Source organism: Salarias fasciatus (assembly GCF_902148845.1).
Source record: "Salarias fasciatus chromosome 7 unlocalized genomic scaffold, fSalaFa1.1 super_scaffold_4, whole genome shotgun sequence".
In the NCBI taxonomy this organism is placed as follows: Eukaryota; Metazoa; Chordata; class Actinopteri; order Blenniiformes; family Blenniidae; genus Salarias; species Salarias fasciatus.
Window position 1 is genome coordinate 14,779,032 of NW_021941229.1, and position 25,064 is coordinate 14,804,095.

The 25,064-nt window shown below is 40.0% G+C and overlaps 2 protein-coding genes across 2 annotated transcripts; one reads left to right on the plus strand and one right to left on the minus strand.

The window, feature by feature from the left end:
• Positions 1-931: 931 nt before the first annotated feature.
• On the minus strand, positions 932-11,922 carry morn5 (MORN repeat containing 5). The gene is made up of 5 exons (XM_030085625.1): positions 11,876-11,922; positions 11,586-11,733; positions 9,324-9,435; positions 8,713-8,844; positions 932-1,050 (listed from the first exon to the last, which is right to left on the minus strand). Exons 1-5 carry the CDS (start codon positions 11,920-11,922, stop codon positions 932-934), a joined length of 558 nt encoding a protein of 185 aa, XP_029941485.1.
• Positions 11,923-12,236: 314 nt separating this feature from the next.
• ndufa8 (NADH:ubiquinone oxidoreductase subunit A8) lies at positions 12,237-17,911 on the plus strand. Its single transcript, XM_030085530.1, has 4 exons — positions 12,237-12,413; positions 13,502-13,665; positions 16,189-16,354; positions 17,420-17,911. Exons 1-4 carry the CDS (start codon positions 12,363-12,365, stop codon positions 17,555-17,557), a joined length of 519 nt encoding a protein of 172 aa, XP_029941390.1. The 5' UTR covers positions 12,237-12,362; the 3' UTR covers positions 17,558-17,911.
• Positions 17,912-25,064: the final 7,153 nt, after the last annotated feature.

Here is a 25,064-nt window from a genome sequence, read left to right on the forward strand (position 1 = left end):
TTTGTACCAAACAAAAACGTTTGACAAAAGAAACAGACGAGTGGGCACAGCATTTAAACTGCACTGAAAAGCAGACTCACTCAAAAAAAGTACAATGCATGAGTTTTATTGATTTTTATGAAGTCTTAAAATGTGTGTGTGAGTGTGTGTGTGTGTGTGTGTGTGTGTGTGTGTGTGTGTGTGTGTGCTCTCAAGCATGCACCCATGCCTCCCTGCCTAGGGAGAGAGAGAGAGAGAGAGAGAGAGAGAGAGAGAGAGAGAGAGAGAGAGAGAGAGAGAGAGAGAGAGAGAGAGGGGTGATTATTTCTAGCATCTGCTAAAGAAATGCTACTTTTAAAAGTCTTCATTTTTATTTTATTCCTGACATTTTTTCTGTTTTCAGACACTGAAATATAAGTAACCTCGAGTCTCTAAAGATACTCTGGTCTGAGCTGCTCTGAAAAGTTTAATAACATTTTAACAAATACATGATTTTCACCAAATGTGTATGTTACTTGTACAATGACAAAGAAAAACATTGAGAAATTTCAGCTTGACTGTTCATATTTTCTTTGCAACAATGTATCTAAGTCGTGAATGTTCATTAATGGCCTGGAGCAGCCTGAAGCCTATCTGCTAGCACTCTCCCTATGTTGGTTAACACTGTATTATGTAGATGTTTGTGCCAGTGGAACGCCCATGTGAACCCTAAAATTTATTTTATGGTAAAACTGAACCTGCAGTTGGACCCACAAAACACAAACAGTACATTTGGTTGAACAAATCACACAAAATGTCATTGATCTAAATTCATTCAGTAGATGATGTTTGTTGAAAAATATGCTTTGATAACACTGAATTAAAAAAAAGGCCACAGTTATTTTACTTTTCTACTTTTCTCCCGAAAAAAAAAAATCTATTTATTTATAAACAATGCTTGAAAAGTTCACCTTTAAACTGTGGCATGTTCCTCCATTCCTCTGGATGTGTCTGTTGTTTCTGGATCCACCTCTGCTGATGCACTGCAGGCCTTCCGACAAGTTCGCACAATCCACTCATGTTCAGAGTCATCTGCGGGACAAAATCCACTGGACATTACCAGGTTGTCTTTTTTCAATTGTGGAAAAAGTGGTTTGAAGGTGAATTGTGTGTCTCTTCGTTTGACCTGTACACAAATGTGAGCCTAAGGGAAAAAAAGGCATGCGGTGCAGCCTAAAAAGTGGTTTTGTGTGTGCTCGGTTAAATGGTTTAAATTAAACGTGTAACCTGTGTGATTACACTGCAGGTCATCTGAAGTGTGAGGCTGCAGTGTGAAGTGCCATTCATGTCTGGGTAAGAGAAGCGTGACGATTAGTAGAAAATAACTTCTCAGAGCCACTTCAGACACCGATAAATAATCACCCGCCTAAAAAAAAAAAAAAAAATGGACGATTTTTTTAAGCGAAACGACTGCCAGAGGAGCCGATAATAAACCAGTTTTTCGTTGTTAAAAAGTGAAACGAGTAGCTAATTGCAGGGGGAAGTGAGCTTTCTGTGAGGAGCGCGCGCAGCTGCACGCACTTGAGCGGCTCGCGGGGCCTCACCCCCGGGGTCCACCGCGCGCGGGGCTCCATTGTGCGCCGGAGCAGGTCTGCAGCTCTCCCCACTGATTGGACCTAATTACCAGCGAGGGGCGTCGACGCTAAACAGCCACTTCAAGTCCGGCACACCTCCTCCCCCCGTCTGCTGCCGCTCCTTCCTACCTGCTCGGACCGGGAGGTCAATTGAACTCCGGCGGACACCGGGACAGCTGCTGCGAGCCGCCGCGAGCCGCGGCTCCTTTGTGAGACTTCCAGCGGAAGAAGGTCATTATTAAAGCCTATACATATCACTGTGTTGCCATGGGACTGACCGCAATTAACCACAACCGGCAACTCGCCTTAATGATAATTAGATTGGGACTATTTTATATATCTGCTGTCATTCCGCCCACTTGAGATTGTAAAGCAGCGTTTATGTGGAGATTGAAGTCACGTGTAATTGGCATGTAAGTTATCTAAGGGCACAGGTGGCTGATGGTTTTTAGGCCGATCCCTGCAATCTGAAGACACATGGACATTTCTGGAATCAGTGTTTAGCAGTTACTGCAATTAACTTAAAGACAGTCTGGGAGTGCCAGGTTGCAGACACTCTTTTATTTTTAAAAATTGTGATTATTTATTGTTAAAGAGAATGATTTCATTTAGAATAATTGTGAAATTAGGCATGTTTGCAGTTCATGCAGATACTGTATAAATAAGATAAGGACAGGGTGATTTTGGAGGCAAAATAATTTTCAACTTAATGTTTAAATGTGAATGTGATGAAAAAATGCATCCAAAATACAAGATCATAATAAATCTAACACAAGTTGCAAAGAGCATACATTCAATGTGGACGCCTCCAATCACCATCACTAAATACTATAATCCATGGGTCAGACATGGCCAATAATATATTTTATGATGAAAATACAGGAAATCCAGCATTCAACCAAAACTCTAGACCTACAACTTAATTTAAGACTTCCTGTGTTTCATGTGTGAGCATCAAGTTAACTGAAAGATAACAGCCATGCTTACAATACAATTATCACCCTCTGTAATACAAACTAATGAAGCAAAATAGAGGATGTGGAAACAGGAGAGGGGCTATTTATGATGAAGCAGTACAGTATCATTATCAATCCATCATTATAAACAGGTTTTTGCAGGGATACAAACTTAATACTGGAAGTTTACAGTGCCACCGTAACAATGAGTGAAAGGCTACAAAGCTTCACATCGATGCTTCCTGTAAGGTTTTACATTTTACAGGCATCACAAGGTATTTAAGATTTGAGGTTCTGAGAAGTATACATGCCAAATCCTGTTAGCAGCAGCAGGGTAGGAAAATAAGGGCTGAATGACCTCCTCTTCTTTTCATCATTTTAAAGTGATGTATAGTGATGGTGCAAGAACCATTTCAGAACAAACTTTGTGTCACATTTATGTGCAATTAAGTGTAAAATAGACACACCATACTTTCTTTCTTTAGTTGATATTCTTCTAGACCTTGAACCAACTTGGACAACCATTGTGCAATGTACAGAGTAGAGAGAGAGTGTGTGTGGAAGCGATAATGGCACCTTGTTAAAGTCTGTTTACCTTAATCCTTAAAATACACTCAGAGGGAAAGTGTTTCCTTCCAGTCTAATGGTGGTGATTTAACACTCAAACACACAGACGTTTATATACCAAGACCTATACCCTGGATTAATTACAAATGTGAAAATCCATTTTCCATCATGCATAGCAAACAACAGAGCTCGGCCAGGTCAAGAGGTGAAATTATGTCAAAATTTCTGTCATACTGACAATCATGGGAGAAAGCAACGACGCAGTGACAGTATGAGATCCAACTCTGAAAGTGATCCGCTGACAGGAACCAGGGACTCCACTCAGGGTTAATATATGCTAATACTGGCATAGTTTGTGGTTTCAGAGAGGAGGCACCGCAATGAAAACTGAATGTGACTCACTGGCACATCCACGTTTGACTTCACTTTCATCATTGACAGAAATGCTGGATGGTTATCCAGCATCTTCATACGCTGTTTTTTTTTACTTTTGTTAACTTTGGTCTATTTAAAAAAAAAGGGAGATTTTTTTTTTTTTTTTTTTTTTTTTGGAAAGCAGTGCCAGAGTTTGTTCCACTTCTCAGAGTCCAGGCTGATTTTATCTGTCTATGAAACACCTCGCCTGGACGGAGACAAAGGGAGGGGCTGTGGCTTGGTCACCAGAGGTGTTTTCCTTGGCAGTGGAATGTTTTTCACTGTGGACCTCTTTCTGTGCAGACTTTCAAATGGAAGCGCTCGCTGCAGAAACAGGAAAGTGCTACAAATAATATGGCAACACATGGCTCCTTCTGTAGCTGCCCGTTGCCAAGTGCGAATACAGCACGCGCAACTGAGAGAGTGTGTGTTTGTTTGTCGTAACAGAACATATTCAATCAGCCAGTGGCAGGGATTTGATTGTGCAGATGTGCCCTGTTTGTTTGTTTTTTTCTTTTTCTGCTCATTCTTTTTTAATTACAGCAAATGCAAATGTCTTACATTGTACCTCCAAACTTAAGCATCAGTCGCCATCAGCAAGGCCAAATTATGGTTGTGTTGCTCTGGAAGTTTGCTGGGAATCAGTTAAAAATAACCTCTTTAGCTGTTTGTGTATGAAATACTTAGTTTGTTGATTGTGTGATTAGTATCTCAGATTTACCAGTAATCACTTCCTTGTGTTGTAGCCTGTTGGCTTTCATTAAGATGAGTTGTTTGTGACACCCTGAGGTAGAACCACATGCTTGGTGCAAATACTCTCATCATATCCAAAGAGAACATTCAAGAAATTACAAAGAATTAGGCCACAACCACAGTCTGAATCACTCGTACTTTTAAGACACAGTATGTTAAATAGAGTTTTGTTATAACTATTTCTGGTTCCCATTATTTTCAATATGTTAAATGTGCCGAAAGTAAAGTTTCCACATCCTCATAAAACTTTACAGTTTCATCCAGAGGTTGAATCCCTCTGATATCTGCTACCAGTGACCAGTTTTTAAGATGAGTGTGCAATCATTGTTTCTTAAAAAAAAAAAATGAAAACACGCAACACGCTCACTGATGAAGAAACAACATCCAAAAATCATAAATACCAGCTTAGATCATTTATCAAATGACAAATCAAGGACAGATATGCTTCATTTTGACATTTTCTGCTTTCCATATTTCTTTGTTATACATCAGAGGAGAGATCATTTGAAGAGACAGAAGATGACTGATAAATAATAAATTAAACTGTTGCTTGTTAGTGACAGAGACCAAAGTTATAAAGTTAGGATGTTTTCGCAGTCCTCACAACGAACCAGATTAGTACATTTCACATTCGTAATGTCCCTAACATTAAGCCATCTCTAAAAATTGTAATCATAGATCTAAGAGCTGTATTAGCTCTCGTGCCACCGCAAGACAGACACCGCACAAATATGATAATGCAACACCACAAAAGCTCCTTTTCTTTTTCATCCTCCTTTGAATATTTGGAGCTATTTGAGTCCAGCCTGTTGATTCCTGTAAGCCTCTCTTCAGACTCCTCCCTGGTCTTGTTTGGGCTGTCCCAGTGTCGTCCCACTGAGCAGCAGGAAGCTGCACCACTCAAGTGTTGGGGTGGTTGGTTAGTTTGTGACTGTATTCTAAACAAACTGCTTAGGCGTTAGATCATCAAGACAGATTGCTCCTTCAGACCAACCCAATGAATTCTTGGAACACTGAAGGAAGTTGGCGATTTTAATTTACCTGCCAGTTTAAATGACCAACTCACATTTAAAAAAAGTATTTTATTTAAAATAGTGTTTGTTAAAAAATAGTCTGGAAAACTCGCGGGCATGTTATAAAAAGACAGTTCAATGCATAATTGAGAATAATTCAGTTGGTTTCAGTATTTCTTGAAAAAAACTTGCACAGAAAAAGCCTGTCTGATATTAAGATGTTAAAGAAAAGAAATATATGCAGATGTATACAAGTATATGCACATGCACATATATACATACATATGTGGTCTGAACTATCTGCAGATCTGAAATATTATCTAAGGCAAACCTGATAAGAGAATATTACAGTAGTCAATGCAAGATGTAACAAAAGCTTGCATGTGGAGTTCAGCATTCTCAAATGACAGCCCGTCATTTTCTGGCTACGATTCTGACTTTGATTTAAAAAAAAAAAAAAAAAAAAACACACACACACACCAAGATTGGAAGTGATGTGCTTGTAAGCTTAACTGAGTGAATCATTAAATGTCAGGATCAGTCCGATGGTCATGGATTAATTACGTTTTTGTCGTCACCATTTGTAATACTGTTTTTTAAAACACATTTTAATCCAGAGTTTTATTAGTTTTTCGAGTATTAGCCATATGTTGGAACTTATTTTCAGTTCAGCATCATGCTCAAGTTTATGTTTGATAAAAGGAGCAACCCACAACTGTTAATCTTGTGACTGACCACACACATTTACGCTGTTGCAAGTTGGATTAATCAATATATCCCAAACATGCACTTGGATGACAGCAGCAAGAGAAAACCCCAGCCATTCACTGTAAAGACTGAGTATAAATAGACTGACTGAGTCCTTTGAGTCTACTTGCACAAGTTTTTAAATCCTTGTGTCACACCACATTTCTGCGCTGTGCACCGTAATTCTTCACATATCGCTGCATACATGCAGGCGTTGATGACAAGAAATTGCCTCAGCTCCCAAAATAATCTATACCCTCTTGGGAAATATTAGCAACAGATCCTATTGTTTTGCTCTTTGGCACCAGTCCAAGAAGAACTGTTTGTCCAAGTTAGCAACAGTAACTAAGAGGGGGAGCAGGGTTTTTGTTAAAGGTCAGCTTTGGCCGGTAAGTGAATTTTTGCCTGATATTTCCTAGCAACAACATGTAGTTCCTGCTTGCAAAATCTAAATCATGTGTGTTAAAACAATTCCATATGCATCATTTTTGCAACTTTTTGTGAGTCCGAGTGTGTGTCCTTGCCAGCTCCGCTACACTGGGAGCTCCTTCCTCTTTCTTGCAGCAGCAAGCACCCCCACTGGGAGGGTGGGTCTTCCCTCTGTCCCATCATCCTTTCAGTCCCCATCCTGGGCGGAAGCCGCAAGGCAATAAATTCAGTCTTCACACCCACTCTGACAAATATGCCTTCACCTCCCAGGGTTGAAAAATAAATCCATACAGGATAAGGGAGCATTCTTCTCAAGAATTGTATACCAAGACAAAAGAGAGAGCGCACATGGACATAAATAGTGTGAGTATTACACAAGCATATACAGCACACATCCCACCGCACACATGAACGCTGCCAAACATTGCACACATCGATTAAACAGTTCCTGTTTGACTCCACATTCATCTAAATCAAAACAGAGATTCAGAATATTGTTGGAAAGTGTTCAGTTCCTCTCCTTTTTCATCTCAACTTCCAAACCCCCCCTGCCAAAAAAAAAACGTCTTTTTGTTTCTCTCTCTTGTATTCCTCCATGTCTTCTTTTAACCATCTAACCACTGATCAAGTAACAAACAGCATTCTGCATGGGGCGGCTTTGCTGTCATGCAGGAATTACACAGATATGCACTGAAGATTATCAAGGATTTCAGAGCAGCTGAAGTGGCACAGAAGATGGAGAGAGAACTCTTTAAAATGTGCTACAGTTAAAAAAGGGCAGAAATGACCAACAGGAAGGTGCAAGAAGCATCCGGCTGAATACATGCAACTTTTATAAACTGCTGTTATTGCCAAAGGCTCTGCAGCAAAAAGTTTAAGGAAGGTTTTCAAGAACTGGCTCAAACTTATATTCTTTGTTTAGTTGTTTTTCAAATATTTTGATGGAACACAATCAATTTATTGGCATTTACTCGATATTCTAAATTATGTCTTCAAAAGTCAAACACTAGTAATTCTGTTCTCTACCTGTAAGCATTTCTAATTGCGGACCAAAGCAGCGGACTGACAAACAGTGCATCTGCCAATTACTTAATATTCCTATCCCGAAAGCTATGATGTGAGCTTTGTCTATTATTATTTAGTTTTCCAACATTGTCTGGTGATGTAAAATCATGGCGGACACAACGTGATGAGCAGAGTATGCCAGAACATTTAAGTTTCTTCCTGGACACCTGACAGACTGCATTCACTTCAAATCAGGGGTTCAAAACTGGGCACTCGCTCAGCTGAAGAAACGTGTCTTCAATTTTCCACTCTTTACAAATACCAAAAGAATAGTCTATAGAGGCATGTTTATCAGATGAAATGTATCTGTAACCCCCCATCAGATAATAACAGGGGCGAACCATTAAAGTCACTCCACATTGTCTTATCAAAACCTTACCAGAGTCACCAAGCACACTTTCAGACTTGTTAAAAGGTCAGACTTGAACTCTGTCTAATATTGTTGTTTTGTTGCTGCTATTTTAAAAGCAGTTATTTTCTTTTTTTTATTTCTCATTGTGATCCACATTGTTTAGGACTGTTCTCCTTTGGTTCTAGCTGGACTGATCAGAGGTTCTGCCCCATATTGCTAAACCACAAGCAGGTTTTGAGCTCCATGATAAGCATCACTATATTCCTTAAAAACGATAGTGCCTTGTGATGAGATTTAACTCCTTTGAGACTTGAATCAAAGAAATGTTTCAGTCTTCTCCACAGTTACCATCTTATTTCAGCAAGACTTTTAATAAATGGTACCAAAGTTAATTGTAGGAACTAATGTTGTTTTTAGTTTTCATCAATTATAAAAAACAATGTACAGGCTCATGAAATTTTTATGTAACACACTAGTCATAAAACTTTGTAAACATCTGTACATACTTTGAAATAAATATGTAATGACTTCACCTGACTGTCTTGTAATTTATCTGAGCATAACAGACCATGGTGAATGAATAATAATAAACAGTCAGATGGAGTCAATTTGGCCGCACTCATGCAAAATACACAGCCTTAATTAATACATGCAGAAATGCAAATAGTTATTTTCCTGATTCAGCACAGAGTCTGGGCATAATTCAGTAAATATCTCCAGGTAAAAGGCATACACTGAGAAATGTCCTTATTTGGACGCATCTCATGGTGTATTTGTTGGGGAAGGGATACAAAGGTGACATAAACAGCACATTTTCTGCTCACCTGCATTCCTGAGGAATCTGCCAGTGTAGGAAGTGACGACTCTGGTCGTGGGGTCATAGAAGCCATCTCCGCAGTCAAAACATCCATCGGGGATGGTTCTTGGAGGATGTAGATTGGTTATCTGAGATTCTCCTGTGTGGACACAATGGTTGTTTTGCATTGAAATAAAATATTGTTTTTATTATTTCTTTCAGACTATTTTTTGAGATTATACTATTGATATGAGCCTGAGAATTGCTTTAGGATTGGATAATGTTACACATGAAATGGTTTTGATCATTTGACCATCATCAGATTCTGGGTGATAAACATTTCGAATAGGTTTTGATTGTTAACATGACTGTGTGAAGTAAAAACTGCTCCATAGATCTAATTTACTGGAGAGAACTAAGGACTTCACCAGGAAGCATACCATACATTTGTTTGGTTTCCAGCTTGCATACTCCTGAAATTGCTGGATTTTGATGAGACTTACTGTATTTTTATATCTTCCAGTATCATTCATGTGGTCTTTCCACCATGATCTCCACCTAATTTGCATTGGGATCATTTGGGAGCAGGAATATTGAGGAAATTGTGTGACACAGTGAACAAATAGCTAAATTCCGCACCTGAAGGTCTGAGTCCGTCGCACCTTTCACGATAGAAACGTCTGTCATAGCCATCACAGTAGTCCCAGTTCTTCTCCTCGAACTGCAGTCCATCAGCAAAGGTGAATTTCCCCTTAAAAGGAAGCAGAATGAGACCAGGGGCCAGTCAGGTTTCATCTTCATCAAGCAAAACCAGTAAAATGATAAAATATAAACATATCAATAACAACCGTAAATGTTTTTCTTTTGTTTTACTGATAGAAATGAGTGTATATTCTTGAAAATCTTTACATTCAATACAAGTTTGTCTTTTTTTGTTCTCTTCAGAATAAGTCTGTCACCTGCAACACTCATGTTTTTACAAACTCACTATCATGGTATGTCTCTTTGACTTGAATGCTATTTTGGCAGCACTGGGTTAGCGTTTAGCGCTATGAATTTGGTACATCAGCTACTTTAAAAAAAAAAAAAAAACTTTTTCTATTTGCAATGTCAGCTCAGCCCTGATCCACTTCCAGGTAAGTTTGTGCTGGTGGACAACACATTTGGCACCCCTGTTTTAATATTATATTTTCTAGCAGACAAAATAAATTGCTGTTTATCTCTCCAAATTGATAAATTGTGTTCCTAATTTCGATATCATGTTTGAGAAACTTGTGCTATTTGCTTCTTCTGCCACCATAGTCCATCACATACTTAAAAAAAACAGATTTCCAAAGCTGGAACAAACAAACAAAGCCTCCAATACTGATGATAATACACAGGCCTCACTGTTGACAGTTTTCAGTATTCCTTTCAAAGTTCCAGCAAGAATTGTTACATGTGAGTTCTGAAGGCTATCCTGCCTACTCCAGACATGGTTTCTGGAAAGATAAGTTGCTGTTGAGGTTTTCAAATGTCAGTTTTCAACATATCAGGCTATACAAAAGAACTAACATTTCCCTCTATTGTCTTTGAATCCAGGGAGAATTCTTAAGGCTGAATATCTGAAAACCTCAGCAGATAAACTGTCTGAATAGATGAATATCACTTGAGGAAAGCAGAAAAATATGTCCTTTACAATTCTGGGTGAACTAAAAACCGTGTGTGTGTGTGTGTGTGTGTGTGTGTGTGTGTGTGTGTGTGTGTGTGTGTGTGTGTGTGTGTGTGTGTTGACTCAACTGTTAACATATGCTGAGAAAAGCATTAGACACATAACATTATCACTTTTTATTACCAGTACAGTGCGTAGTCGCTAAAAGAAAAGAAGAAACGACCCATTAATTCAGTCACTGTGCTGCAATCATCTCACATTGTTATCACAGTATTTATTTAAATGTGCCTCTACTGGAAAAGTTCAGGTGTTCCTAATAACAATAATTCCTCTGTGCCACTGAAATGTCCTCACATGTCACTGGACCTGTAAGCAACATGCTCCTATCAAACAGCTATGGACTGTCTGCAGCCATCGTTTTGGCTGTTGGTTGTTCAAAACGTATGTGCAAAAATGTAAAATGTTTCATGGGCAGGGAAAAAAAAATTATATTTTAATTATAGGATGGATCTGGTTCACTTTACCCATGAGTGTATTTGACATAGTATAAAAAATATGATATGGAAGATACAGGGATATTGGATCTTGAACATTCAAACACATAATGAGTCTCAACCTTTTACATTTTTCTAATTTAAAATGCTTCAACCCGTTCTTAACCTTTAATCAAAGATATTAAAGCAAAACTAGGATTATTTTTGAATAACTGCAATTCACATCAACTTGTTGGAATGAATCTTAAATAAAGTGGTTGTATAATTAGCTGTAACCATGCAGACATTACTTTCTGAGTATGAGTTTCTGGGTTCGTTGGGTTGTATTGGTCTGCTTTGTGAATTGAGGTGGGTGGGTTTTTGTTTTTGTTTTTTCTGTGGGGCTGGCATAAAATACAGGTGTGGGGTATTCCTGGACCAAGGTTAGTTGTGGTTCAGAGCTGCTATCAATTCAAATGAACCACAACTGCAGTGATGATAATAATTGGAGTGATCACTATTGTGGCAAAGCCCATGAAAGACTGAATCAGTTCAGAGTGGACTGAACCTTTCTACAGGGAAAAAAGAGAGAAACCAAATTACTATGACAATAACGGTGAGTGATTGCTAAAAGGGACCAGATGGACTATCAGCTATAACCAATGTGAAACACACAGTCATGCTTGTCAATGCATACTTTCTGACATGCATGCAAGGGCACACACACACACACACACACACACACACACACACACACACACACACACACACACACACCTGTTTAGCTATACCGTTTTCCCAGGTGGCCTCATATTTGCTTCCATTAGGAAAGAGTAGCACTCCTTTGCCATGGAACATCCCATCTTTCATCTCACCCACATACTTAGTGTCTGTAGGAAAGGTGTACTCTCCTTCTCCATCCATCCTAAGAGAGAGAAAGAGAAGAGGCCACACAGCAGCTCACATAGCTCACTGTCACTCATTGCAGTGATCCTTTTAATTTTTTTTTTTTTTTTTTTTTTACAGAGCAGTGTTTACTATTTTAACGATTAAAAGTCTTTAACTACCTGCCATCTTTTGTTTCTCCTTTAAAGCTGCTTCCGGTGAATTCCATCAAAGCTCCAGCTTGTAGTTGCTATTATTTTATTTTAAAAGAAAAATAAACAGATCAATTAACTTGGACGGAAAATGCTCCGACTGTGCTCCGAGTCGGTGTACCGTTACCATGGCGACACAGCGACCTCCAGCCGAAGTGAGAGGGCACAGCTTGAACGAAACGCTCCATGTTTATTATTATGTTTTATTTTTTTTTTACAACTGAATCTTAACTTCCCAACGCAAATGAAAATTTTAACTTAATAAGGGATTCATTTCTTTTTTTTCTTTCACTAGTGCGCATGCGTCTTCTTGCCTGCGTCATCAGTATGCGCGTCCCTGCTGTCAGGAGGAGGCGCATTAAACTGACCTTCTCCGTGGCCTCGTCAGTCGTCCTGGAGCCTGACGAGGACCTTGAATGTTTTTCTTGATTATCTGTGGTTATTTTGATTGTTAGCGATGCCTACGACGCTGGAAGTTCCTTCCCTGCAGGAGCTCAAGGTGGACGAGGTGAGCAACTATTCCTGTTTCGCCTTTGACGCACAAAGACATACGAGCTAACAAGCTAACCGGCTAGCTTGTAGGTTTTCTCCACATTTTACACAGCTGCTGGTGTTGTTGTTATTTAGTTTATCCGTGCAGAGACACTGCTCAAACCCCTGCGTCTGATAGATGTCAGTAGAATGTCTCTGCGTCGACGTAAATCTGTTCAAAAACCGCATAAAAATAACCATATCAAACTTAGCGCTAACTTTTCACAGGCTTCAATTCGGTACATTAACAGTCTTCATCAGCAGTTTTTATCCAAGTTAGGTCAGTAACTTCCATACGATGTCTATTATTTGGATCAGCAGTGTTGTTTGGCACACTAAGCTTGTCCTTGGATGTCGGGTGACGACTGTAGGCAGCCTGTGTCCTAAGACGGTAACAACAAGGATATCAAGGATATAACAATGTTGTTTAAGTAATACGATCTTTTTTTAATTGCCCAGTGATTTACAGTATACTATGATGCACAGATCTTGATAATAATAGTACTAATATACTGTCGCTGGTTTTGGATTACTTGTTATCTTCATGCCACTCAATATTTTGATTCTTTTTAACATAAGAGTTTTCATACTGATGATAATAATGAATGTATTCCACGTCGGGTCGGTTAAGGATAGAATGGGTGGCACATATTTAAGCGTTGTTGGGTTATATAATCTTTTGAAGCTATAAATGGACCTCACAATACAAAGCTGGTCTATCTCGATGTACATATAGTTGTCATTAATAAATAGCTGTGTGTGTTTTGAGCTAGTCATGACAAAATGGATTTATTTTAAAGCATTTCTGAGTTTAGCAGTGTAGCCTGGGTTTACAGAAATGACAGTGGTCATATCTGACTGCACACGTTTCAGCATAATGGAATTCTCTAACTAATAGATATGTAGAAAATTGTATCTCCTTATACTATGAATCAAAAGAAAAATTAAGTTTTGCATACATGGAACAAACTAAAACTCTGAGTTCAATGTGAATGTGCAATTTGGTAATTGATGTTTTCTTTTGACTGATTTCTTTAACATGCATCTGTCTTTACCTTTGTCCAGGTCAATGTGTCATCTACAGTGTTGAAAGCTGCTGCTCACCATTATGGAGCCCAGTGTGACAAACCAAACAAAGAGTTTATGCTCTGCCGCTGGGAGGAGAAAGACCCCAGGAAGTGTCTTGAGGAAGGAAGGAAGGTCAATGAGTGTGCACTGAACTTCTTCAGGTAAGATTTTGGTATCAAGCACTGTGTTTACACAGAAACAAAATGTGAAACTTATGTTTGAAAAGGTCAGATCTACTGTAAAAACAAACATAAAGCATAAATGTTATAAAGCATGGTACGAGTTCATGCTCATATTTGCACTTCATGTAGTTTATAGGTTTTAAGTCAAAAACATTTTAACGTGTTTACTTTTTCTTTGACGTGATTAAAGATATTTCCATTGAATATCTGACTGAAGATGCAACTGTCGGCTCAGTAGGGAGAAAATGTAAGATTCAGAAGTCTGCCACACATTTGCGGTTATACTGACACACAAATAAAAGTGAGATGGATTAGGACACTGTTCATTTTGACACCATTGTTTTGAATATGGGAAACTGAACATTGTCCTCAGGATCAAGGGAAAATTTATCACGTAGCTGAATTCTACAGCAAACAGAACCAAAATTGGAGCTGTCCATGGCAAAACTGCTGTTTGTTTTTAAATATAAGATATATTTGCTAAGTCGCACAGTCAATATCACTCTCCTAATTTACTTTATTTTACTAACAAATTTCCACTCAGTCACAGAAGTGGATTATAGCAGCCAGTTTAAATAACAGTCCAAGCAAAGTGGAAGTTTCTCTGTAGAACTAGTGATGTGATTTTTTTTTATTATTTTTTTTTTTACTCAAATTAGAATTGAGTGGAGAAAGTGGATTTTACAGAAAAAGTTTAATAAGGCCTAAAATGATTTGTTGAACTGTGTTGTTGTTTCTACTCATTTCTGTGAGTGAATGATGTGGTACAGCAGGGCAGAGCAAAATGAGCCATCCAAAGAAATATCTGAAGTCTTTCTGATCATCCTTAATCTGTGTAGATAAGTCGGGGCAAACATTTTTCACACCGTTTCAAATATCTTCAAGTGTATGCCAGTGCTGGAGTGATGAGTTCCTGAGACTTTCACTGTTCAATATGATTTTGATGCAGATTTGTGACGGATATTTCAAACAGCTTTTTGACAGCTCACTTTTCAGGACATTGTTAAGGGAGAAAATCTGAATGGTTACACCAACAACTCATGGTCAGATATGGAAAGTATTGTGCACATCTGATGTTGTTTGTGTTGCAGAACCTTGGTAAAATAAGATTCTGTATATTGTTTGTGTCCTTTGTGAAAGCCCTCAAGACAAAAGCAGCAGTTACAGAAAAAATGTTGTGGAAAATAAATGCACTGGGAGTAGAAAGGCATGTACCAATTACCAGTAATACAATGCAGCTGTTTACATTGTTGGGTCATTTGTATGAAGTTATTCAATCAGTTTACTCCAAAGTTTAGTTTTTTTTTTTAATTTCAGTATTTTTATTTGTTGTTCACTGTGTAATCACAGTTGTATTTAATGAAAATGTGTAAAAGTTTTGTTTTTCTGGTTGTTAAATCAAATGCAATCAATAAACACTTATTATTCTGGGCTAATATGAACCATCAGATGAATTTGAAAAAGTTTTTTTTTTTTTCCCTTTCTTTAGCAGAAAAGAGCTTATTGGTGTGGGAACTAATGATCAGTGTATGTTCCCTCTGAAGCCTATCGTGTGTGGTGAAAGTTTGAGGAGGTGGTCTGGCATCTTTCACTCTTAACCGCTGTGTCTGCGTTTACTGAAAGTTTGACACTGAGCTTTAGTTATCTCCTCATGATTCTGCAGTAACTAAGGTGCTTTTGTAAGTGTGCAACAAACAGGTTGTGTTTTTCCTTCCCCTCCTCCTCCTCCTCTTCCTCCTCCAAAAACACATGACCCTTCAAGAAGTACCTGCAATTATTATAATGAGGACAGATTTGAGAAAAGTTGTAATTGCTGTCGGGGCCTGGTTTGATTCTCAAGTGCTTCTGGCAACTGCCAGCCGCCTTCGTGCACATTACAATAGCGCTTGTTGAAGCTTGCCCACAGTGATCACGTTTTTTAATCACTCACGACTTGTGCTTAAAAAAAGAAATGTTTCTTGCTTCTTTTTTTTTTTTTTTTTGTATGAACAGGTCACAGCTGTCAGTCCATGTTTGAGTATATCCCAGTATACTTGCACGGGAGTGTAATCGATTTCTGATTGAGTTTTTGTCCTCTGAAATGATAGATGAAACGCACTCTCTCAGCTTGTCCCCAATAGTCGTCAATGAGAAATTGTTGCAGAGCATTATGGTATGCGCAGAACGCCTTGTATGGCTCAGTATGTCCATAAGACCACCTCTCAACTTTGTCTGGGTGTGTTAGTTCATCTTCGAAACTTCAGTTTCCTTCAAGGTTACAGGTTTGAATAAACTTTAGGCAAAACATAAAAACGCCATTTTTTTTTATTTTCATCTGCTAAAAACTCGACCACCAGCCAGTGAAATTTGCAAAGACAAATTCAGTTCACAAGTTAAATTTCTCTGCAAGGATATTATGCCTGTCATATGCTAGGTTAGAGCTTCCATGTTGTGTTCAGACCTCAGTTGATTCTAAATTAAATCTCGCTCTTTTTTCTTTTCTTTTTTTTTGGTGCCTTTTAGGCAAATCAAGGGGAACTGTGCCGAGTCCTTCACAGAGTACTGGACCTGTCTGGATTATACGGGCATGGCGGAGCTGCGTCACTGCCGCAAACAGCAGAAGGCCTTTGACAGCTGTGTCCTGGACAAATTGGGCTGGGAAAGACCTGACCTGGGAGATCTGTCGAAGGTGAGACTCGCGAGGGGTTGTGTGTGCTTTCACGGTGTGAGCACCTTGGTTGATGGGCTCTATTCTTGCTGATTGTGGGCTGTGCAAGAGGGCCTGATTGCATCTGCGTAGTGGCATCTTTCAACGACTGTTCGTGGAAAGCAAATCATAGGTTTTTGGTGTTTCTTTGCACAAGAGTGCCATTTTTAAGACTTTTTAGAGCTATGTGCTTCACTAATTAGGTATCAGAGATCAAAACAAGCTCAAAAGCAGATCTTATGACAAGATTTTTGGACATTCATTTATGTGGTCTTTCATAGAGGCTTTCAAAAACCTGGAAATCTGTGAATGGCTGCAATCAACATTTGGCTGTTTCACACTGGCTGACTGCCTTGTATGCATGAACAAAGCACAAAAACAGAAATCTATACATGATGCCCTCGTCTAATATTTTATGACATATTTTTAAGATATAAGGAATAAATTTAGTTTTGAAAAAGGATTTGTTTGAGCCACTGGAGAAGCTTCCTCATGCTTTGTCGTACAGTGATACTTCAACATGCTCATCCTGCACACTTCTCACACTGACCCAGAGGTGCTTTATTTACTTTGCGCTGTTCTGCCACCGCAGTGTTGATATAAAAATTATAGCTTGTTCACCAGGTTGGTCAAGATGCAGCCCATCCGTCTAGATTAAGTTGGACATGATCGCAAAAATGCAGACAGTTTTTGCTCTTGGTGGACGCTCTCTCCCGTACTCTCTCCGCTCTCGGCCATAGCTCCAACTTCTTTAACCATGAGTTTTGTGCATCTGTGTAGATGCATGGTCCGCGGGGTGCAACCGAGTGATTACTTGAATGATTGGTGGATGGATGATAGATCCTAATTATGCTTTGCTTTCATTTACCTTGATCTTATTGATTTGTTTCATCTTTTTTTAAACTTGTCCTTGCTGCTATATTGGTGTATGATTGGCACTTATTTTTTTTGTCTTATCAAGTACCTGCCCGTCAGGTTCAGTGTGTTGATAAAGTAACCTTGAACCTCTGTTCATTCGTGTTGTTTTGATTTGTTTTGTTTTATTAGGTCACCAAAGTGGCGACCTCGCGACCTCTGCCAGAGAACCCCTACCATTCAAGGCCTCGCCCCGAGCCCAACCTCCCCATAGAGGCCAAACTGGAGCCTTCCAAGCACGGCAGCAGGTTATTCTTCTGGAACTGGTGAGGCGGGTCCAGAAAGCCGCTCATCCTCAGAATCCCTGAGCTCTGTCCAAAAACAGCAAGACTCCCTGAGACCATCGGGATCGTTGTAAATGTGTAATCACAAGCAGTCGATGCAGTTTCTGTGCGCCTTCTTCCCCATAAGGTTTGAGCGTTGGGTTTGGACAGGGCTCATGTCCTAACGGTCTTTTCACTTTTACCAGTTCAATAAAGGAAAGAAGGATGGATGATGGTGAGAACAAAATCCATGAATCTGTACAGCTTCCCAGAACACCTCTGTAAATGTGATGAATGAACAGAAACAACATGCTGTTATCGTTGTTGTCGAATAATAAAGAGATAAATTATAAGGTTTGAATTTATGGTATTTTTTCAAAACTTCCTTCAGTGACTTTATTAAAGGCATTAAAGGGAACCTGTTTTGTGCATTCAAGCTTTTTTTGTGAGCATTTGCAATGCATGCGTGTCCACAGCACACAGATCAGAGTCAAAACAAATAAATTTCCTCCTGAAGGAAGCTGCAGAAACATAATCACAATGAGTAAAAACCCTCGGTGTGAAATGTGCAATAACTTTAAGGCTGCATTTATGATTTAAAACCAGTTTTCCACCGACGTGCAGGACTCCTGAAGCAATGCATGCACATCTGTGTTTTGTCAGAGTGTGTATTGTCGGACTGGTGCAGGGTGAGGTCGAAGGTCAAGGTTTGGGGTCAGTACCTGCAGCCAGAAGAGCTCTGCTTCTGCTTCCTCCTTTTCTCTCGGCCCTCTTCCTGTCTCTGACCTGCACTGGAAGAAGACCAGAGGAGCACTTTCCAGAGATGCACGGCAAAGTGTTTTTCACCGTCGGCACGCGGCTGTCTTTGACCTTGAGTGAATGTCGATGAGGAACCATTTCAAACACACGGTCGAAGGACCGCCGGTGAATGCTCGTGTCGTGAGTGAGTGAGACGCCGTCTTGACATCGGTGGCTGATGAAACGTTACCATAAAAGCTCAGTTTGTTTCGGTGCAGATATCTTAAATCTATACCAGTAGTTACAGTTTGATGTGCTGCATTACAGACGTCAGGGAAGTTGACTCCTTAACCTCGACTATGTGGTTGATTTCATTAGGGACCAATAGCAGCATGAGATTTGACAGCTTTCTCATACTGAGAACGTGGCCCAAGGGTTTATTTTTTTTGCATGTGATTTAAAAACATCTTTATTCAGAGCACAAAATCACTGGGACTTCAGATATAAAGGGGGCTGACAGCCATCTGCTCACAGTCACTTGGATTTTGTTCAGAATGAGGAAAAAAATCCGTTGTTTTTGCTTGTTTTAGATTGTTGATATGAAGCCTGTTGAGCGTCTTATCTCAATATTCTCAACATTTTTCCCACAAATTCCCCCTTAACCGACAGATGACAAGGTCAACGGCGTACAGTCGCAACCCATTTCCAGAGCCGACCGCATGTATTTTCAGTGGGTAGAGATTTGCAGCCACCGGCGTGCGTGTCTCCGTGTTTCTAGGGGGGCGTCCCTGGCGACGGCCGCTGAAATCCCCTCTCAAGGTGTGGTCTGGAACCGCGGCTCGCACAGGAAACGCCTGACAGACCCTCTTCTGACCTGGACCGCGGGACAAAGAGAGGCGGGAAGGAGAGATGCAGAAAGGAAAGGAGGTGTGGACGGAGGGAAACCCGAAGGAGAAAGGGGCGAGGGACAGGCGGGGAGGCGGTGAAGTGGGGGAGGGAGGGGCGAGCGACGAAGACGGGAAAGTGGAAAGAGGTGGTGGTTGTAAAAAAATAAGAATAAATTGTTAAGGCAGCAATGATAAAAAAGAAATGGAAGCCGGGACAAGAAAAAAGCTCTGGAGAGAGCAAGGTGGGGAATGACACTGACACGAGCAGACAGAGCGGGGTCTCCGAGGTTGCCGGGAGGCTGGCGGCGAGGCCCCAGGGCTCGTGGCAGGCCCGTCTCCATGCGACTTGCAGGAAGCAGAGGGTCATCGTTGTTTGACACAGCTCCGCCACAGGAAACGGGCTCTGGCACAGGAAAGAAATACAATACGGGGCTTTCATGAAGCTACAGCCCGCCTGGGAGCCCAGTGTGCTAAAATACTCAAACAGCCCCGCTTGTTCATAACACATAACTGTCAATATTCCCATTGTTCGGCGTCAGGTTTGACATCATTAAAATGAGCGTTTGAAGTGGCGAATCGCAGCAGAAGTCGGAGTTTGAAAATTTTTGCTCTCCTTCAATAATCAACTAGCAGCACAGTTCAAACAGATGTCAAAATCCTCGATTTTGAACCAATTCGCCACGGAAAATCACCGTGTCGCTTTAAATTTCTGACCCATGTATCGAGATAAGTAAAGAAAGCCCAGTGTGCAGTCTAGTCAGTGAAATTGAAAATGTTTTTTTTTTCTTGTTTCTAAATAAATACATTTGCCTTAGTGACCCTTCAGGGTACTTTTCATCCTTTACACATCTGCTGCATCAGTAGCGCTGAGAGCCCCCGACATGTGGGTGGGAGCACTCCACCAGACAAACTCCCAAAAAACGTAGGTGCGTTTGATTTGTTTACGTTGGTGAGCCTCCCTCGCTGTGTGGCTCTGTGATCTTTTTAGACGGTGCCGAGTGCTGCTTTCATGTGTGGCTTTGAACTGGAATGCAGGTTGGAGAATGAAACACCCACCTACTCTGTCACAAGTGCCACCCCCGCCCCCACCAACACCCCCCCCCCACTCCTGGAGCTTACTAATCTGAGAGCTTCAAAAGGGTAAACTTTTCAGGAAACACTCACAAACATGCACATGTGCTCGCTGTTGTTTTTAATCTTCGATGCAGGCACCTTCACATACATAATAATAGATCTCTGCAGCACATCTTTCAGGGTCAGCTTCTCCACTTGTCAGAGCATAGAGAAAACAGATTGACGTGTATTTTTTTTAATTGTACTTGAACGCACCAATCTTGTTGCAACATGATATTAATTTATTTCAAAATGGGTTTTTTTGGCACTTAAATAAAACACTCTACGATCTGGAGGCAGAGTGCAGCTTTAACAGGTCACCTGTCCATCACAGGGTGAACACACACACACACACACACACACACACACACACGATCATGTGCACCTTCAGGCAATTTCCGAGTAACCAATTAACCTAAAACCACATTTCTGGACGGAGGTAAGTGGAGTACCCGGAGAAAATATATGCTGTAACATGCTCTCTGCTATCTACATCTTAATTTCACGATTGAAAAGATACTTGGATTAGAAAAAGCAAGCAGCAAGTCTGTATTTTGATATATTTGACTGACATATACAAGAGTTTAATATATGCCAATTGTTGTTCTTGGACTTTTTACTTTATTCCTTTTGTAGAATTGGAGGCTTTGCTGTAGCAAAGCTGTGTTAATCGCTGCCGAATGCATCAGCAGGAGATGTGAGAACAGAGAGTTGGCCCTGGGAGCTGATATTGCCCCTTTTTGCAGAAATAAGTCCTTCTGAGTGTTTTGCTTAATTGTCCATCAGTTTCTAACATTGGCTTGCTGCAAATTTTCCTCACCCTCCCATGTGAAATTCCCTCGGTTGCAGGATATAGGAGACAAACTCTGGGCTTGGACTAAACTGTCCCAAAACCTGTAATTTCTTCTTAATGAACCATTCCTCAGAAGATTTGCTTGTGTGCGGGATCACTAAAAGTTCTTTTCCGGTTCAACTTTAGCTTTCAATGGCCTCACATTATCTTCAAGTACTCTCTGATATGATGCAGAATTTGCTCTGCTCCTCGGGCTGAATTTGCTGGGGCGGGCAATCCCAGACAAATTGGCAGGCATTTGAAATCTACCCCACTTGTCCATGATTACAGTGAAATGATTTGTTAAAGGAAAAAAATGAACAGAGATCTATTTAAATCTTTTTCTAGACTCAGAGAGATTAAAATAAATCACTTTTTTCGGAAAACCTAAAATAGTTTTAAAATTCTTGGCATCATGTCAACATCGACTTCAATACTAAAGTGTAAAAGTCCCATCCATCATCCATCTATCATCCATTCATCCATCCATCCATTGAACTGGATTTTACTTATACAGTACATTACATCTCAGTTATTCCCTGAGAGAAGTATTCACGCCTTCGTCACTTCGGTGTCGTTAAAAACTGCAGTTCTCGTCACACAAGCTTAAGGTCAAAACCTCTCCTCCATACATTCGTGGAGCGGAGGTCTCCGCAGCCTGGATCTGCTGTGCGGAGACAGACTGATGACCAGGACTTGTGTTTTGAATTCCAGCCCGACATGCTTCACAGATGCTCTTTCAGGCTGCAGTTGCGCCCCTGAATGCCACGCTTAAGATAACATTTAGCAGACTTTAAAGTTTCACTCGGGGTGTTAGCCGGTTAAAGACAAGACAGAGCAGGAGGGAGTTATCGCTTCACGGCACACTAATGAAGCTCACACTCACGCAAACGCAGCAAAAAAAAAAAACCCTCCGAATGCAGAAAAACACTCTCGGTTGAAGAGACACGGGAGCATGCAGGTAGAAAATAAATATGTTCTGGTCATTTAAGAATCGAGATTGAATCAGCAGGGTTCTGCTGAAAGCCTTGTTTTTCAGAATGGAAGATAATTATATGTGTTTTTTCTCTCTCTCTCTCTCTCTGAGGGATAGAGTGCAATTTTTAAATGACTCTGCCAAGACACAAGAGGGGTTTTCTGAAGGCTGGGTGAACCCACGGGTCTGTTTATTCCACATGTTCAAAAATAAAACTCCGACCATTTCTTTTCGCTTGGTGTTTACACTGTGGTATCTGAGCAAATGCGCTAATGTGAAGTATGTGATGAAACGGGACGTCAAAATGACAGCGCAGTCTGTTGTCGCGCAGCTTAGCACTCAATAAGTTGCGGTCGGGGGAACCATACATAACACTGTTTATTTTTCTGCAGGTGTGTGTGTGTGTCTGTGTGTGAGAGAGTGTATGTGTGTGTGTGTGTATGATCAATATAAAGTGTTGCATGCATATGGACGTTTGTGCATATGTGTGTGTGTGTGTGTGTGTGCATTGCCACAGCTCCTTCTGGGCTGCCTTGTGTTTATCTTGGCCCGATCCCAGACCTTCATCACTTCTCCGCTGATAGCTCCATTCCTCCATCCCTCTGTCCCTCCGGCTATTTACAAGTCTACCGCAGACAGCCTCTCCCTTCGTGCCAACATCCAATCCTTTTTCCTCTCCTCTCCTCTCCTCTCCTCTCTTTAACATGTCTTTCATGCCTCCCCTCATGGCAAACCTTCCTCGTCTTCCTCGTAGCCAAACAGATCAAATGATGGCCGAGCGCACTCGTTATTTCTTTCGCAGGATCGATTGTTTACATATTCATTTGTCTTGCTGCGTTTTGTGTAAAGATCAAAATACATTTCATTGCTGTGCAGGTACCAACTATCACATTGACTGCATGTTACTGAATGACTTGCACTGTTGCACGAGAAGGTGTTTTTATTATATGTTATGAAGATCTGGGTTCAACCCTGGCAGGAGGAGAGTTTCACTGGGTCAGGGACATAACCTGAAATCTAATGCTTTTTTTTTGTTATTCATGCTGGGATAATAATTGTGCAAGACAAATGTATATTTAAACATCAAATGAAAATGCATAAATACTGTCATTTTAAAATACAGAAATAGCTGCTGGTAAAACAAACACCATATAGTGAACACTGGGTGGTCAGGGAACTGCACGGTATTCATGTAATTATTATTCTTTTGACCTATCAATAATAAAGTCACATGAATTTTGGGCCAAAACCAAATTTTCAGCACCCAGACAAAAAATAATGACATAATAATACGACACGTCTAGCCTAATATTCTATAGCAAAACTAGAAATTCTATCATGAGAATAGGGTGATAACATGTTGTTTGTAAAAAGTAATGCAGGTTAAATTATTAATAATATATACTTTATTTAGTTACTAGTTACTTATTGGAAAAAAGTAACATCAAATAACATCTGCATGACTTTTAATAGTACCTTTCCAATATCTTTCATTGTTTCTATTCTAATTTGTAGCATCTTTTGAGGCTCGCGTTCTGTACAGTGAAGCACTTTAAATTTCTTATGTATTTCTCATGTTTGCATTAATCAGTCATAAGTAAACGTTTATGATTTGAACTGTATCTTGCTCTGTGAATAAGATGCAACAAGTTATGATGAGAAGAAGAAGAAAATTGTTTCTTTTCATTTTTTCCTCATTGTCGTCCACACTGCACCCCGCATTGACAGAAAAACACAGAACTGTAACTGAAGCATCACACGGTCATGGGTTTTCCGAACCTCTGCTGTTACTCTCATATATTGAACTCAGGTGTTCATTTCTTCTGATCGTATTTGAGATGCGTCTCCACCTTCACTGGACTCCAGCTGTGTTTAATTACACTGATTGAACCTGATTAGAAAAGGCACACACCTGTCGATATCTAAGACTTTACAGCTCACAGCTCGTGTCAGAACAAATGTGAATGATGAGGGTGAAGGAACTGAAGAGCTCACACATAGAAATGTGGCAATTTTGGCAAGGCACAAATTTGGGGCACCTAAGAATTCCCACTCCACTTAATGTTCCTAAGAGCACAGTGGCCTCCAGTATGACAGAACTCTTCCGGAATGACAGAAGATCTTCAAATCCAGGTGAGAAAATCTTGTTGCATCATTTCCAAGAAGACTCACAGCAGTATTGGCTAAAAATGTTGCTTTACTCAATACTGAGATTTCTAATAACCATGTGAGGTTACAGTGTTTATCCTGTAACAAATCTGCAAAAAAAATCTACAATTCAGTGATTTTTCTGACAATATGGCATGCTGTGTGTACATTAAAGAAAAAAAAATAAATGACTTTATCAAATTGCTGCAATATAACAGAATTAAACATTTTAGATGGTAGGAATACTTTCCATACAGTACAGACAGCAGCAGACAGTTCTTATTAAGGTAAACTAATGTTTATCTACAGGCTGTAAATGTGAGTAAAGCTAATGCTAACATATGAGGGACAGCTGCTCTAAACTGTAATCTACTAAAATAAAGACCAATGAGTGTGTTGATGTTACAGTAATGTCTTACTGGTGTGAAGTTATATAACTGTAGCTTCATGGGGAAACCCTGCTGGATTCTTATCTTAATTATTAAGCTATTTGTGTTAAAACTGTATTTAGTTAAGGAAATCCTTTGTATGATTCACTCCTGAAAGGATTTGTTTCAGACGTGTTGTTTATTTTCAGAGGTGTAGGAATTTTCTTGTTCAGGATTCTTTGTTTTTGGGCAGCAAATGAAATTCAAGAGAAGCTTCATATCTTGATTTTAGAGGCTGAAACGAACCCCTCACTGACCAAAACCTTATCAGTAGTATGTTTCTCAGCATTTATTCAGACAGTACATGAGCACAGATCACAATACTGCTTTAGATTTTTACAATATGTGATTCCCAGCTGAATAAGTAGAGTACATGATTGTTATTCTCATGT

What these genes read in the sequence shown, in the direction of transcription:
- morn5 (XM_030085625.1), bottom strand. Translation starts at nt 11,922, where the DNA reads ATGGAATTCACCGGAAGCAGCTTTAAAGGAGAAACAAAAGATGGCAG. An exon ending in GGAGAAACAAAAGATGGCAG is followed by an intron (nt 11,734 to 11,875) that starts GTAGTTAAAGAC and finishes TCTCTCTCTTAG; the next exon opens with GATGGATGGAGAAGGAGAGT. An exon ending in CAGATTCCTCAGGAATGCAG is followed by an intron (nt 1,051 to 8,712) that starts GTGAGCAGAAAA and finishes TTTGTCCCGCAG; the next exon opens with ATGACTCTGAACATGAGTGG.
- ndufa8 (XM_030085530.1), top strand. Translation starts at nt 12,363, where the DNA reads ATGCCTACGACGCTGGAAGTTCCTTCCCTGCAGGAGCTCAAGGTGGAC. An exon ending in TGTGCACTGAACTTCTTCAG is followed by an intron (nt 13,666 to 16,188) that starts GTAAGATTTTGG and finishes GGTGCCTTTTAG; the next exon opens with GCAAATCAAGGGGAACTGTG. An exon ending in ACCTGGGAGATCTGTCGAAG is followed by an intron (nt 16,355 to 17,419) that starts GTGAGACTCGCG and finishes TTGTTTTATTAG; the next exon opens with GTCACCAAAGTGGCGACCTC.